At 42.8% G+C, this 17881-nt stretch overlaps 1 protein-coding gene across 2 annotated transcripts in view; it reads right to left on the bottom strand.

The window, feature by feature from the left end:
- LOC138978596 (sodium-dependent proline transporter-like) overlaps positions 1–15026 on the bottom strand; it is a 43886-nt gene extending 28860 nt beyond the window's left edge. Inside the window, exons 1-4 of one of the 2 annotated variants that reach the window (XM_070351355.1) lie at positions 14694–15026; positions 2435–2630; positions 2034–2165; positions 659–786 (exon numbers count right to left, since the gene is read on the bottom strand). In XM_070351355.1, coding sequence (XP_070207456.1) covers positions 659–786; positions 2034–2165; positions 2435–2630; positions 14694–14696 — 459 coding nt within the window. In that variant the 5' untranslated portion in view covers positions 14697–15026. Of the gene's footprint in view, positions 1–658; positions 787–2033; positions 2166–2434; positions 2672–14693 lie in introns of both variants that reach the window. The other variant, XM_070351356.1, reaches the window with a different exon arrangement.
- Positions 15027–17881: the final 2855 nt, after the last annotated feature.

Below are 17881 nucleotides of genomic sequence, written 5' to 3'. Positions count from 1 at the left end.
TTCGACAACACTGACTGCAATCCGACGGTCAGTTTTCAACAATATTTCATTTTATAAACAGATCACACGCAACCAAATGCACACATCTCATCAATTTAAACAACATAAAGCGGTTTCATACACTATTTTCCCCAGAAAACTGAACTTCATACAGTAATTAACGTTGGAACACGGGTGCAAAAGTTCGTCTGCTAGTCCCATTTGACGAAAGAACATTATCCTAAACGATACTAAAACATAAACAGAACACACAATATCTGCCTTTACCGCCACAGCAGAATAACAGCATATCTGTGTACTTGATTTTAGTCTAAAACAGGGAAACTGACAAGAAGTGTTAACAGAATGGAATGATTTGCACGGAACTATACAACCGCGCATTAATCAATCGCCTGCGCAGGTTGACTGGTTGAGTGATTCGGATTCGATCAAACTTTCGCACAAAAACTCCTGTTTTCTTTGAATAACTGAAGAAAGGAGGAATAAAGAGGTTACACACCTCGTCTCAGTGATTATTAAAAATAATGGTCTCAGTTCGCGGTCATGAAAAAGCTCGCTGAAGCTCGCATTTTTCATGATCCGCCAACTTCTACCATTATTTTTAATAATCACTGAGACTCGGCATGTAACCTCTACATCACCTGCACTCGCTACTCACCGGTCTACAGAAATCCCAGGGCAAGGTTGACTTGAAGGAGGACCCGAAGTACAGCAGGACGTAGGCCATAATGACGTTGTAGTACAGGGAAACCATTCCTGACGCCATACACATCGACAGCCCTATTCCTGCCAACACCAAAAGACCGAGCGCATTTTAGTCAAAGTTCATGTGTTACCGATCTTTTCGGCCTAGTGGTATTGCTACTCCTAAAACCCGCAGCCGTTCATAGGTCCAGTCACCTCCAGTCAACCTCCGCACACGCAGAAACCAAAAAGCCCACGAGTTTGGGCAGTGTTGGTTTCAGACATCGTACACAGACACATATATATATATATATACTATTTAGATCTGACGCATTAGTATGATCGCTGGGAGGTCCACCGTCAGATAGTTTTGACATGAAGAAGGGATTAATTCTGACTGAATAAGTTTTTGCAGACAATACATTTGGACGTATAAGAAATTACTTTCCAGGTCCAACTGTACAAATGTCCTCTGAGTCGGGGAAAACACTGTATCGAATGACAATGGCCATTGTGTGCTTGCTTGCGTGCGCTTCGAAAGAAGAGAATGATATTTTGTAAAAATGACAACTTTGGGCACACAAAAACAACATCTTCAAGAAAGAAGAGCCATATAGCAGACAAAGAAGCAATAACTAATTCAAAGATTAATTCTCTGTATATGATGGTGGGATCCCTGTATACTGTTGCAGTGTTGTTATCAGGCCTGGATCTTCTGTCATTGACGCATACTTTGTTTGATCTGATGCCCTTTTCTTACCCCTGGTCGATAGTTTTGACACTGAACGAGAAAAAGCAAGAGGCATTTCGACCTACACCTAGTCTCAATCCAGGTCCGACTGACTTATCGTGGTCTCAATCTGGGAACAACACCGGTGCAATCTTCTAAACAAACAGTTTAACTACAGTCGAACCTGTCCTGGTCCTTTCGTTACCGACCATATGTGTCCAACGCGACTGTCCCCTAAACAACCACGACTAGGTTGTTCTTTACCTTTCCATGGCGCCCACTTACCCCTTTTGGCCGGTCCCTTAAGTGGTCGTTACAGGCAGGTTTGACTTTACCTTTCCATGGCGCCCACTTACCCCTTTTGGCCGGTCCCTTGAGTGGTCGTTACAGGCAGGTTTTTCTTTACCTTTCCATGGCGCCCACTTACCCCTTTTGGCCGGTCCCTTGAGTGGTCGTTACAGGCAGGTTTGACTTTACCTTTCCATGGCGCCCACTTACCCCTTTTGGCCGGTCCCTGGAGTGGTCGTTACAGGCAGGTTTGACTTTACCTTTCCATGGCGCCCATTTACCCCTTTTGGCCGGTCCCTGGAGTGGTCGTTACAGGCAGGTTTGACTTTACCTCTGGCTGCCGGGTTGAAGTCGTAGGCTCTGACGGGTCCCTTCCCCGAGTACTGGCCGAGCGACACCTCCATGAACCACAGCGGTTTGCCAATGGTCAGTTGCAGAAATAAGTACGTCAGCAGGAAAGCCGCTGCACAGAAACAAGAAGAGCAAATGCCTAGACGACTCACACAACACAACACAACACACACACACACACACACACACACACACACACACACACACACACACACACACACACACACACACACACACACACACACACACACACACACACACTCAAAGACACAGACCACTACCCTCGTCTCGAATCCCGGCCTATGTTAAAACATGTAGTCAAAATTGACTCAATGTAAAAAGCAATGTCTTAAAAGGGGGGATCCATTGAATTGCACTCACCGCCGCCAAACTTGTAGCAGAGGTATGGGAAGCGCCACACGTTGCCCAGGCCGACGCAGTAGCCGAGACAGGACAGGCGGAACTGCATACGGCTGCCCCATGTGGACCGCGACTCGCTCTTCTCCAGCTCGAGCTCGACCACGGCGGGACTCAGCCCCCCATTGCCGGCCTCCGCTTGCCCGGCTTGCCGCTCTTCCTGAGATTAATACACATCCTCCGAGAACAGAGTATGACTGCCTAAATAGTAAAAATAACACTCGTTACCCACAAGTGTACATAGGAGTTCATGAATGGGAAGATCGGGTCGCTTCCTCTCGGCCCAGTGGAAAGCTAGCAGCAACAAGAGTCGCGCTACCAAGGTGTCTGTTTTTTTAGGTGTAGTCAGCCACCTGCACTCACAGCAGAATGACCGGTCTTTAACGTGACACTGCGGTGGCACGGGGGTGGGACATGGATACCTTATCTCAGTGGGCACATTAAGTTGACCTTTGCCCGCCCCGGCCTGGTTTCGAACCCGTGCTCTTCTTACTGAGGCTAGCTAACAGGTCTTCCATACCGGCAGTGGAATACGTATAGTCAATCGATTTCATTCTGACTGTCTGTTTGTCCTGTCCGCAGTTAGATCTCCGGTGTTTATCCCCGAGTACGCTAGTACAAGGGTCCAGCAGACTTTAATTGTCTGTCTGTGTGTCTGTGTGTGTGTCTCGACTTAACAGCTTATTGCTGGGAAACTACTGGGCGCAGTTCGTTCAAAAGTTGATACACTAACTTGATAATAGGTCCGATTGATCGTATTAAAACTTCATAATGTTACCTGGGACCTAAATGCGAAATAAACCACAAACAAGAAGGGCAAAGCCCATACGACTCACATGCTTGACCTTGACCTTTACATAGCAATGACATCATACACTAAGAACTGCTTTACACATTTTTCCTACCAAAATACATGTGACCTTGACCCAAGGTCAAGGTCATCCAAGGTCATGCAACACAAAGCTGTTAATTCAAGACATAGGAAGTCCAATGGTGCTTATTGGCTCTTTCTACCATGAGATATGGTCACTTTCAGTGGTTCACTACATTATTTTGGTCACATTTCATAAGGGTCAAAGTGACCTTGACCTTGATCATATGTGACCAAATGTGTCTCATGATGAAAGCATAACATGTGCCCCACATAATTTTTAAGTTTGAAACAGTTATCTTCCATAGTTCAGGGTCAAGGTCACTTCAAAATATGTATACAATCCAACGTTGAAGAGCTCCTGTGACCTTGACCTTGAAGCAAGGTAAACCAAACTGGTATCAAAAGATGGGGCTTACTTTGCCCTATATATCATATATAGGTGAGGTATTCAATCTCAAAAACTTCAGAGAAAATGGGAACAAGAAGGGCAAAGCCCATACGACTCACATGCTTGACCTTGACATGGTCAAATAACTAAACCTAGCAATGACATCATACACTAAGAACTGCTTTACACATTTTTCCTACCAAAATACATGTGACCTTGACCCAAGGTCAAGGTCATCCAAGGTCATGCAACACAAAGCTGTTAATTCAAGACATAGGAAGTACAATGGTGCTTATTGGCTCTTTCTACCATGAGATATGGTCACTTTTAGTGGTTCACTACCTTATTTTGGTCACATTTCATAAGGGTCAAAGTGACCTTGACCTTGATCATATGTGACCAAATGTGTCTCATGATGAAAGCATAACATGTGCCCCACATAATTTTTAAGTTTGAAACAGTTATCTTCCATAGTTCAGGGTCAAGGTCACTTCAAAATATGTATACAATCCAACTTTGAAGAGCTCCTGTGACCTTGACCTTGAAGCAAGGTAAACCAAACTGGTATCAAAAGATGGGGCTTACTTTGCCCTATATATCATATATAGGTGAGGTATTCAATCTCAAAAACTTCAGAGAAAATGTAAAAAATGTAAAAAATAGCTGTTTTTTAGGCAACATTTATGGCCCCTGCGACCTTGACCTTGAAGCAAGGTCAAGATGCTATGTATGTTTTTTGGGGCCTTGTCATCATACACCATCTTGCCAAATTTGGTACTGATAGACTGAATAGTGTCCAAGAAATATCCAACGTTAAAGTTTTCCGGACGGACGTCCGGACGGACGGACGGACGGACGTCCGGACGGACGGACGGACGGACGGACGGACGACTCGGGTGAGTACATAGACTCACTTTTGCTTCGCATGTGAGTCAAAAATGGGAAAAATAGCTGTTTTTTAGGCAACATTTATGGCCCCTGCGACCTTGACCTTGAAGCAAGGTCAAGATGCTATGTATGTTTTATGGGGCCTTGTCATCATACACCATCTTGCTAAATTTGGTACTGATAGACTGAATAGTGTCCAAGAAATATCCAACGTTAAAGTTTTCCGGACGGACGGACGGACGGACGTCCGGACGTCCGGACGGACGGACGGACGGACGACTCGGGTGAGTACATCGTAGTGGGGCTCCTATGTTGCAAAATCATTCAAATCATGCAACAAACACCAAATTAAGCAAATATGAAGAGTTTTATGTGCTTAACAAAACCTGATACAGAGCCATCGCGAAAAATAAAAAAATGGGTAGTTTTTAAACAATTTTTCAAAATGGCCGCCAGTGTAAACGGTTGGGTATGTTAGGCATATTTCACTTCATGTGATTAACAGCAAATTTGGCGTAAATGGACATTTGCTTTTGCTTAACAAAACCTGATACAGAGCCACCGTGAAAAAATTAAGAAATCAGTAGTTTTTTTACAATTTTCAAAATGGCCGCCAATAAAAGGGTATTTAGGCATTTTTGATGCTACAAGACATTCTCTTGCAATAGAAACTAACACAAACACATTTTTAAACAAAACAATACATGTATTGTTGGTGCAGAGAATGATTGGACGGTGTGGGTGGCAGGGTTGAAGAATTTGTGGATTACCTAAACTGTGCAAAAATAAATATATTGCACCAATTTTCATACCAAAACGAAAACATTCATTCCTGTGCTGTTATATTCAATGTATGCTATTGAGGGCACTCAACTTGGCTAACTGGAACACTTTTAAGATACAAGGGGGCCTTTACATGGGTTATTTGACCGCCGCCCAAATTAGGGTACCCCCAAAATAAAACTGATAAAAATGTAATGTATCAACTCAAAAGTCGACTAAAATTCATAATCGCTGTATTTCGAAAACGTTGTTTGTTCTCATGTGTTTACACAACTAGCACATTCCGGCAAGTGTCTATACTCAAAAGAAACTTTGGCAGTACTTGAAACAACCATCTGTCATATATACATGCGAAGTCAAAAATATGTGGGATGTAAGTCAACAAACCTGTGGCAGTTTTTAAAATATTATTTCGTGAAGATTTGAAAGTGTACTCAAACGGTTGAACTACGCCTCGTGCGTAGACACACATTCCTGAAAGTTTCAACGCAACCCACTTGGTCATTGCTAAAATACATGGATTTTAGTTGACTTGGGTATCCCTCAAATTTGACACATAAACATCTCATCCGTGAGATCGACATATACATCAGTAGGTAAAATGGCACAACACTAGAAATATGCAAGATGGCGAAATAAAACAACCTGTTCTGGATGGATAATCAAGTTGACTTTCTCTTCGTATACAACAGTGACCCAGTTGTGCCTCAGGAATTGTCGTCGGCTTTTTAAAAGGTACCCGAAGTTTTTGTCACATCTCTTTGTCACGTCAAGGGTATCCTAATTTTGACGGCATAAATGATGATGTTAAAAAAAAATGTGCCAGATAGCGAAGATGCGAGCCTTTAATGGCATAGACAGTTTGAATAAAATGACACAGGAATAAATGTTTGAGTTGGGGTATGAAAATGGGTGCAATAATATTTTTGCACAGTTTAGATGCTGACAGTTTTCACAGGCATGCAAGCACATTTGCAGAGAGCTGTGCTCTGCAGTCCTTCTTAGCAGCATTTGCAGCGTTTTGTTGTACAGCTCTTCTTGCAGGCACACCTCATGAGTTCTCGGCACACGCTGGATACCTCTTGAAAGCTCGTCCAGAATGACTCCCACTTTCCAGCCTTGAACTGCCAGCCCACAGAGTTTGGAAGTCTAATAGGTAGATGGCTCTTCTCAATCTCATGTCCTGCAGCAGCACCTCACTTGTAAGGGGATTATCATTATGGTCAATTTGGCAGCTCTTTTTACTGAAGAGGTACCGTCTAGCACTATTTCCACCCAGTACGTTGCTGGTTTTGTCCTACAAATGTACACCAAAAAGCTCTTGTGCTACCCTGTCAGTGGTACTCAGCTTACAAAGAGGAGCAGACAACCTGAAGAAAGTTTGAGTGACGTCTTCAAATGCTTGCCATACTTCCCAAGCCTTCTGATTCCCCAATACCATTGAAGAACGACATAGTGTCACAGCCTGTAAGGCTATGCAAAATGGGCAGACAGGGTGACTTCTCTTGGCCAATGGCTTTGGCAATGTGGCGATACACTTCACGAGCAGAAAAAAACGCAACACAGCTGGAATGAGAAGCAGACTGTCTGGCCTCCTCTACATCCATGGTGCAGGAAATCAGCCTGGGGTACCCTTCACACAAAAGATGAAAAGTGACATTTTTATTTGAATGTATTTGAATAATGTTTACTATCTCAGAGAGTCGGTCAAGCAAGTTAGCAAGTCTTCACACAACAGACCAAAATGAAAGAAAATTGTATTTCATGAATTCGTATAATTCTCACTGTTTCAGGTTAAAAAACAAACAAACACAGAACTTTTCCAGTGACCCACCTGATTCTGGAATCTTTCTGACCGCTACATTTATTCGCTTCAAACAGTTGCTAACAGAATGTTGACCATAGTGAGGGTTCGTACGTTAAACCCATCAAATTCACAGAGGTCGCTTACAAATGATGTGCAAACATGTTCCAATTAATACAAATAAAAAAATCTTACTGTTAAGATGTATTAGGTAACAAACCTTGATACAGTAGTACTAGTGAAATCAGCTCCCTTCTGTGGCACCGGAATAAATGCAGAACGCTTGTTCCCAGGAACCGGCATGTGGTGTAACTCTTGTATATATCCTGTAAAAATAAAATTCACACCAATGCACGGTCAACTTAAAATAAGCAAAAGGATGAGAAACAAGCAACAAACCAAAATTGTAAAACTCAAAGAGCGGTACCTCTTCATTTTTCAAAACCACTTATCTCATTTGATTAGCATACACTGTATGCTTTTGTCTGTTACCTACCGTCTTTGAAAGTTTGATCACAACACACAAAAAGACATGGGGAGTGGAGTGTTTTTATCTCCAGCTGGTCATCCTACTATCTGGCCTACCCTCACTCAGTTTTTGACTCTACCCCTCCCCACCTTATGGAAGTCCTTAACGTAGGCAGGACTAATCATTTATCATACCATGAACAATCTCTTTCTCCTCGCCTTTTATTCAAAGTTCGTTTAATCTGTTTAAAATCACCAGCGTGGCGATCATGATTTCCTTACTTGTAATCAACAGATAGATCTAGATCTATCAGCATCACAATCCAGCTGATGAGCTATTGCAAGATTAAACAAAGTCTCTGCATTTCAGCGCTTCACCCGATGAATAACAGACCCCAGGGGAAAACTAAACAGTAAAATGATGTGACATTGGTGAATGGATGCGTATTCTTGAAAACTTACCTTCAGAAACGTTGTTTTCGCTCAAATCAAAACACGCAATGTTGCGGAGGCCGCCATCTTGAATTTTCATGCTGCGGATATATAACATTCTAAAAACGATCAAATTAAATACCAGAACACAAAAATACCCATAAGAGTATTTATGTCATGCATGTGTTATCAGCAGACAACTTCTGGTGCATGGTAAACCATTGAATTTTACATTTGTTGAGTTGGGAATATTTACTGCTGAGCGCTTTTGGTACGAATTTCGTCTGCTGTAAATGCAGCCTTTTATTCCCTATCAAAAACAAAAAAAACGATTTCTGAAGTGGCTCTGTATCTGAAATCCCTTAAATAATTATAAGGAACAATATCACAAAGTATGATGTTTGTTGCAAGATGTGAATGATTTATGAGTGCGTCTGCAACATACGAGCCCCACTATCGCATGTGAGTCAAAAAACGACTTGGCGGTGGGAGGAATTCGCGGTGCAACAGCCAGCCAGGCAGTCTGATAGAACGGTGCAAGGTCTCGGCAAACCAAGACTATTCGTAGCAAAGCCGCCGAATGGTACCGTAAACCAAGAATAGTGACGTAAGAAAATAGAATGTCGTCTTTTGATTTGGAACGTGACGTGTTTTAGAATGGAGATGTGGTAGTGTGTGTGTGTGTGTGTGTGTGTGTGTGTGTGTGTGTCTGTGTCTGTGTCTGTGTGTCTGTGTGTGTGTGTGTGTGTGAGAGAGAGAGAGAGGGAGAGAGAGAAGGAGTGAGGGAGAGAGAGTGTGTGTGTGTGTGTGTGTGTGTGTGTGTGAATGTCTGAAGAGTACTCGGGTCCAGCGCGAGCGTTTTTTATGGGTCGATTGAGCTGAAACTCAGTGTGTACCTAGGAAGTGGGGAGCACACAGTCGTAGCAAACAATTAGGTTTCTACCTTTAATGGAAGCAGGAGATACGATACCTACGACACATCCTGCTATGTCACAGTAACGTGTACGTTTTTTTCTGTCATGTACGACGCATTCGCGATTGCTCAGACTTCTCTCAGTGCCGATGCCTGTCTTTCTGCATGTCCGTCTGCCTGTCACTTCGTGCCCCTCTGTCTGTCTGTCTGGCTGTCTGTCTGTCTGTCTCTCTCTCTCTCTCTCTCTCTCTCTCTCTCTCTCTCTCTCTCTCTCTCTCTCTCTCTCTCTCTCTCTCTCTCTCTCTCTCTCTCTCTCGCTCTCTGATCCCATGTAAACGCCTGGCCATATCTGACATGGTGAGCCGAACTGTTAACACGGGAAGGAGTGCGACTTTAAAAGCTGCATTCCTTTCTCGCGCAGACCATCTTGTACATCAGCATTGATAGGTCCATGTTGTTGTCAGGGACATGATGAGCATGCTTCCACTTGGACACACACCAGAACTCAACAGCCTGGTTGCTTATGCCATATCTAAATTCTTTTGTTCAATTAATTTCGTACCGGACTCGTATAATTTATCACTCTGCGAAAATAATTCTGCACAAAATCTCACTTTGCACGGAAAGCACAGAGGCTGTCGAATGTTGGTATGCGTCCAAGACGGGAGATGTACTTATCGTCTGTAAAAGCCTGGGTAGATCTATGGCGGTCTACCTAATCGTTAAAGGCACAGTAAGCCTCCCGTAAACCATCACAGAGCTCCCCGAGAGTCTACATATAGTACAAGCATACTTCCATTTGAACGCTCACCGAACGGGAACATCCTGGCTGCTTTCTGTCGAGCGTGAGAAATGTTCAAAGAATTTATTTTCGTGGACTTGGTCCAACAACAATGGCGCCTCGTTTTGGTGCTGGACGGCTGTTATGATACCGGAAATCACGCCCGGACAGTAAGCCTCCCGTAAACCATCACAGATACTGTCAGGCTTTTACACACAGTACAAACACCCTTCCATTTGAACGCTCACCAAACGGGAACATCCTAGGTGCCCTACGTAAAGAGCGAGCAATTTTTAAAGAATTAGTTTTGCAGATTGTCTCGAACACTTTTTGGACCCATCCTGAACTCAGGTCAAACATGAGTTACTTCCCTTCGGGTCTCATTCTATCGATGTAAACTGGCGATAGCCGTGAATCGATGATTATCAAAATGTTTTTGGACCGTGGTGCGTTTTTGCGCAAGACCTAACTTTTAAAATCTAAATAATAAATTGACAGCTTGTTACACAAACATTCTTTAATCATAAAAGAATTCTTTTTTCATCAAGACAAGATCAGTACAATTCGAAGTTGTGAAAGTTTGAAAAAAGAAAAGCCCGGAAGCAGGGTCACGCAAGGGTCGTAGCAGACGACGGTTTATCAGTGCATATCGCCGTTCCTCTCAACAGTCAAAAGCCATCGCTAGAGTTCTTGTAAACCACAGCCGTTTGTTTCGTGCATAAAAACGTGCTATTGTAAATAAGCTCACATCGAGTCGCATTCAAATGACTAACTGACGACTACATTGTGAAAAAGGGAAACTGGATCACACGGGTTCACGATGGCTCAGGGGTAAGATAAACCACGCAAAAATAAATTCTTTGAAAATTGCTCGCTCTTTACGTAGGCCACCTAGGATGTTCCCGTTTGGTGAGAGTTCAAATGGAAGGGTGTTTGTACTGTGTGTAAAAGCCTGACCGTATCTGTGATGGTTTACCAACAGTCACTTAAAGGCACAGTAAGCCTCCCGTAAACCAAGGACAATACTTTCAAATCGATGATGCACTGTCCACCCCCCCCCCCCCCCCACCCCCACCCTACAAAAAAACAAGTCGCGTAAGGCGAAAATACAAGATTTAGTCAAGCTCAGTCGAACTCACAGAATGAAACTGAACGCATTGCATTTTTTCCGCAAGACCGCACACTCGTAGCATCGTCTGTCCACCGCTCGTGGCAAAGGCAGTGAAATTAACAATCCAGAAAAGCGCGGAAGCGGTTGCGCTGAGGAGGATAGCACGCTTTTCTATATTTCTATTCTTTTTAACTCTCTGAACGTGTTTTTAATCCAAACATATCATATCTATATGTTTTTGATCAGGAACGGACAAGGAATAAGATGAAATTGCTTTTAAATTGATTTCGAAAATTTAATTTTAATCATAATTTTTTATATTTTTAATTTTCAGAGCTTGTTTTTAATTCGAATATAACATATTTATATGTTTTTGGAATCAGAAAATGACGAAGAATACAATAAACGTAATTTTGGATCGTTTTATAAAAATATAATTTTAATTACAATTTTCAGATTTTTAATGACCAAAGTCATAAATTAATTTTTAAGCCTCCAAGCTGATATGCAATACCAAAGTCCGGCCTTTGTCGAAGATTGCCTGGCCAAAATTTCAATCAATTTGATTGAAAAATGAGGGTGTGACAGTGCCGCCTCAACGTTTACAAAATGCCGGATATGACGTCATCAAAGACATCGAAAAAATGGAAAAAAAACGTCTGGGGATATTATACCCAGGAACTCTCATGAAAAATTTCATAAAGATCGGTAAAGTAGTTTACTCTGAATCGCTCCACACACACTGTTAGGAAACGCTACCGTTGCTGAACTTTGGTTCGGTTTTGTGTGTTGCATGTAGTTGACTTATTTGTACTTTGTGGGAGGGTGCCGATATTGTATTTTGTGGACACAATGTTTATGCTTGGACGAGAATGCAGGTGAACTTTCTAGTCCTGTCAAAACAAGTTGTTTACCATGCTGTTTTAGTGTGAGTTCGTGGCGTTCGATCGGATTAAGGGCGTCGGCACCTTTTGATGTACGTCACAGAGAACGTCACCATTCTAGTCCATGGGCGGTTCGCATATAATGTAGTTGTATCATGTTCGGTCTGGAATATTCTCGAGATTGAGTATTTACTATATATGCCAGCGCGATTTGAATGTTAAAAAAGCTTCTATTTGAGTTCTGCTACGTTGTGCAGTTGTATGTATTGAATGCTGAATAAATCCTCGAACTCAATTTGACGAGTTGTTTTCTGTTGCTGCGAAGACGGGCGACGTAGAATAAAAGAACACAACTATACGACGTTTGAGAACTTGTGGCAATCTCAAGTGTCGTGTAACACACACACACACACACACTCACACACACACACACACACACACACACACACACACATACACCACGACCCTCGTCTCGATTCCGGGCCAAGGGCGGATCTGGGGGGGGGGGTTACACGGGTTACGTAACCCCCCCCCCACCCCCCCCCAAAAAAAAAAAGAGGTCATTTATTGGCTCAGGATGCACCAGATAGCTCTATTTTGCTTCTTTGGATAAGGCCACATAAAAAAAATTGTCTGTTTCTGGTCACCCGACCGACCCTAAATTTCGGCGCCGACCCTAAACTTTTTTTTTCCAAACTCAAAAATGTTTTGTTTTTTTTGGTGGTAAAGGACAGGGTGAGAAAATGAACAACAAAAACGTGTGAAAACGAAAGTCCGCTGACGATTTGTAAATGTGTTGAGTGTCTTGTCTCTATGTATAGTGAATCCAGTCTCTTTGCGCGATTTTTAAAGTTAGTTTTATTGGTCTACATTTGGGGTAAAAAAAAATAAAAAAAATTAAAAAAATTAAAAAAAATCCCTACCTACCGACCCTATTTTTTTTAGCCATGTTACCAGAAACAGACAATTTTTTTTTTTGGCCTAAAAAAAATTTCCGGGGGGGCATGCCCCCGGACCCCCCTAGAGGCTTAGGCGCCTTCGGCGCCGTCAACTTGTATCTTCGCAGTCATTTTGTAACCGCCCCCTCCAAAGTGAATTGATCCGCCCTTCCCCCTTCTATGTTAAACCATTTAGTCAAAACTTGACTAAATGTAAAAAGGCCAGTGAAGTTTAAACTGTTATATGTACTACACATACACAAAAACTGGATGGGGACGCTGAGAAAAAGCAAGAATATGATCGACGATGCGTGATTTTAATTTCGCTGAAATTTGTCTGAATCGTAGACTCATGGAGCCCAGCAAGTCAAAATGGATATCTATATATATATACGACTTGTGTCTGTCTGTCTGTCTGTGTGTGTGTGTGTGAATGAGATACCAAGAAAAATCACAAATATGATCCAAGATGAGTGATTTTTAAGAACCGATATCGCTGAAATCGGCCTGCATCGTTTGTTTGTTTGCTTAACGCCCAGTCCACCACGAAGGGTGATATCAGGGCGGTGCTGCTTTGACATTTAAAGTGCGCCACACACAAGACAGAAGTCGCAGCACAGGGGCCTGCATCGTGGACTCTGTGACAGCAGAGCGAACTGTTCTACACACATTGAGATCTAGCCATATTTCCCAGCGAGGAAAAGATCTTGTTGTAGGTATAACCAACTGTTTTTTTTAAATTCTTCATGCATTGATTTTTTTTAATCTGCACTCTAAAACAATCTTTTTGAAGTTGACATTCATTCAAATAAAGAGGAATTATGGCCGTTGTGTATTTTTTTCGATTTTTTTAAAAACAGAGGTAGTGCACTCAAAAAAGGGGACACGCCTTTTTCTAGAAAAATACGTACACTTCATGAAAGAAAGTTGTAAAGAAAGTTTCACACAATGAATCGTGATCAGGAAAACTGTTTACTGCACTAAATTTCTTTCAATGTGTCTAGATATTTCGCTTTATTATAATGTTGAAACTTGCTGAAAGTCATTGAAACAGACTATAGTTTTTGAAATCAACTTTTGAGTATGTTTAGGTTTGTGAACAATTCTGTATGATGCTAGATATGACTTTCCCGATCTAACATATGAAAGAACCCATTGTTATTCAGCGAATTAAGACATTTTCCCACTTACAATGGTTTCGTTGATTGTAAAATCATTTGGTGAACATTGTTGCAAACACAAATTCGAACATCTTTTGACGTTATGGTTTTTACGTAAGCATTTGATCGAAAAATAGTGAGAACGCTAAAAATAGCTCCGAAGTAGCGAGGTTGGTGTGTTTCATCTGCATTTTTGAGTCTTTCGCACACTCTGGTGCTTATGTAAGTGATCAGGACGGTATGAGTAACGAACGAACCACCAAGATATCGTATTTTCAGCAGGGTGCACTCTATTTTTGAAGTCTTGATGATCCTGAATATATTTTGCAGAAAAAATACTCAATAAGAAAAGGATACGAATTCTTCTAAATTGCGGTGCAGGTCGAGGCCGATGTCTGCTCTTTAATCGTAGGTCAGTTTTTATCATCAAAAACAACGCAAAAGACACGTTCGAACTGCCTAACTGCACCAGGTGAAAGCGTGTTATTTTGCTGTTTTGGAGACTTCCGATTTTCCGCGAGTTACCTACTCTTAGCTTGGTTATGTCTACAACTTGTTGCACGCTGCTGTGTAGATTTTTTAACATGCGGTATGACGTGCAACGAACGAATCACATTTTGGGGTTAAATCTATCAAATGTCATCACATATCATCATATCCGCTTCATTTGCAACAACTTGACATGCTTTTCTCCCTCTAGATAATTCTAGTTCTACCCCCAAAATCAGTGGTCCCGTACACTAGATCCAGTGACATTACATTACAAACTCACTTTGACAGTTCAAGAGGAAATACTCACCATTACTGGTTGGAGGTTCAAAACCTCATGTTACCACGGCTGCTTCACGGCGTGTGTGCGTGCACAATATCAGTATCACGTTGTCTTATCAGCGACATCTTTGCCTTGATGTTCAGTTTTAAACGGGCATGGCTCGGGATTTTTACCAAGCCATGACGTAAGTTCTTTTGAAATCTTACGCAGTGATAGAAAATGGTTACCTTGACCTCTGATGTTTAAAGAAGATCACCTATCTGAAGTTTCTAGACAATTGATTCTGACCATCTAATGGAGGGGCGTTGGTTCTGAGCGACGCGTTCTCGAGATAGGTGTGACCACATGACGTCATTTATACTTTCGTCATCGAAGATCTCAGTTCGTATTTCAATCAGTGTCATTTCCCAGTTGGCAGTTCTGTGTTCTGCGGTCGTTTTGACTGACTTGACAAGTTGAGAAAACCATTTGACATTTCATTTTTGCGAAGCAACGGAATATGAAAAGAAAAGAAAGCGTGCAGAAGTATGTTTGGGTCCTGCAAGACTTTATGACCAACGATTTCTCCCTTGGAAGAAAATGAAGCTGTCTGCTTTTCGTCTGCTTTGAAGGTAGGAAGATTTTACAGCGCGCACGGTAAATTGCAAGTCGTATTGGACAAGAATGTTGTTATTCTTCTTTCTTCGAAGTACCATAGATTTGTTCTTGGCCATATTTTCGAGCTGTGCATTGTAATAATATGGGAAAAACACATTTGAACGCAAATTCGCAAAGAAATGTTGATCATTTGCTCCGGAACTGCAACGTCGATGTGCCAAAACAAAAAAATTCTGGCTCAATATGCAGAAACATGCTGGATTTTTTTTAACCCCTTCACTGCCACAGTATAACAGCATTACCCGAACGGTCTATGGGAAAGAAATGTGTTTAGAACCCCTACAAGTACTTGGACAGTGGTTACCTCCCATTTAGTTTTCAGAAATGTCCTGAAATGTTGTTGACACAAATCCCACGTATGAGATACGGTTATGGGCGTAGGACAAACCGAAAATGACCACGTATTACATACGGGGTGGGCAGTGAATGTAGAACTGCTCATAATTAACATAGCACTCCGGCCCTGTTCTTATCGTCACACCCAGAACCGTTATACTTATTTGTTTTGGGCGACGCAGCATTAATCAGCACAGCTGACTACAAAGATTTTCCCAAAACAGCATGCTGGAAAAGAGCACATGGTCTTGATCACAGCATAGATATATGTCTGTATAGATCTATGATCACAGGCACTCGTCACGAGCGGGTCGGGATCAAAGTGGGCGGGGCCTGTGCGCTCTCAAGACTACTGCTATTACAAGGTAAAACCACGGACCTACATTCTACAGAAGAATGTAGGTCCGTGGTAAAACTCTCTTCGTTGCATTGCAGCAGACGACAGACAGGTTGCGCATGCTTCCTGCGCATGGGACCCCGTGACCAGGCATAATTAAAAAGTTGTCAGCGGCGTTCGTCAGTCGATCTGTCTGTTTACCGCCAACTGACTTTCCTATTCCTTGATTCTTCTTGCAACTTCCAGATAATGTGATGCAAACATAAATTTAGATTGTCTCATCCTTGTGATGGAGTTGGAAACCATGTATTCACCAGAGAAAATATATAGCTGATTCGGCCAGTGTGACCAGTGCATCAAGTCTTCGGATAGTTTTCAAAAACTGGAAAGTCTGTTTTGTCAGGGATTGTGGTTGTGTTTCAACCACGAGCAGAGATGAGAGAATTGTTTGTTTACTGCCGATGAACTTATTCAAAGGGCTGGGCCGTTATTGCGCGGGTCTGCTATTGCGCGGGTCCGCTATTACGCGGGTCCGCTATTGCGCGACCTAAGAAGAAGCGGAATAGTTGCCAATGTGACGGTGCCTACCGTGCACTCCCCAGAACCCCCCCCCCCCCCCCTCCCCCCTCCTTCGCCAGGAATGTACTACAGTCGGGTCTGCACGCGGCGCGCAGGCAGCAAAAAAACCAGACTTCAGATTTGATTTACGAAAGTGTGTAAAATCTACACAACACTAACCCTTGTAAACTTAATCAGCTATCAGGGATACATTAAATAGCACATTCGAGTACTTAAACAAGCCAGTCTGTTGCCAGTAATGACAAATTTCCGAGTTTAAATGTGGTGACAGTGTTCATTTTATGACACTCAACCATAAATTTTGTAATTACTCCGGCTATTGATACGCAACTTATTCATGTAACAAGCACATGCACATGTGAATGGAAGTCTCGAAAATGAGAATATTCAATACAAAGTGCACCAAAAAAACATAAGTTTGAAAGCATAGTCTTGAGAAACCCACCGTTTATGTGCCAACCACGCGCTGGGTGCAGCTGCTGACCACGCCGTTCCGTGGGGGTGTTACTAATTTCTTGGAAAATCTACTTTCTGTTGTACTTGCACTTTCTCATTGGAGAGTAAGCTATTGAAGAACAAGAACAATAATGACTTTTTTCATACAGCACATTTACAAAGGTAAAAGCAGTCTAAAAACCCAGACACACCATTTACACGGACCTACAAAAGTATAAGCAATCATGTGAATTTCTTGTGATGTGACATGGGAATTTCTAATTACGTGACTGACACCATTCCTGCAAACTTCCGAGGCAACACGGCAGCACGTTTGATCGAGGGCAGACGCAAAAGAGGCAAAGTCCTTCTTCTGGATGAGTATAAATATCATAAAAAGAAAAACACAGCACACGCCTTTAACTGGAGGTGCTGGCGGTATCCGGCCTGCACAGCCTCCGTCCGCACAAACCAGTTCAATCTTCAAGCGGCTCAGCCAAACATCCATGTCAGAGCGCAGGTGGGTGTGCACACCCACCCGCCCGATGTAAACGAAATCGCACGGTCAGAATTCACACAAAGACTGAGGGAGGAGGTGTCGACCAATCCTGGCCTACCACCCAAACGCGTCTTTGAGGCGCAGGTAGCAACCAAACACCGACGAATTCGTCGGCAGGGTGGGGGCTGATGTAGCGTGTCTGGGCCCGTTGCTTGAAGGCCAGGAAGCCCACCAGGGCTCCCACCAGCAGGGCTTGGGTCGACGGTGGGCGAGCCCGGGGCTCTGTGGCTCAGGTCCTTGACAGTGACGAGAGCCTCTTGACACGAGGCCTGCACTGCGGTCCGAGAAGGTCCGACATGACGGAGCTACGCC

The sequence above is a fragment of the Littorina saxatilis genome, linkage group LG10, assembly GCF_037325665.1.
Source record: "Littorina saxatilis isolate snail1 linkage group LG10, US_GU_Lsax_2.0, whole genome shotgun sequence".
In the NCBI taxonomy this organism is placed as follows: Eukaryota; Metazoa; Mollusca; class Gastropoda; order Littorinimorpha; family Littorinidae; genus Littorina; species Littorina saxatilis.
The sequence above is the reverse complement of the archived record's forward strand: the minus strand, read 5'-3'. Positions and strand labels throughout refer to the sequence as shown.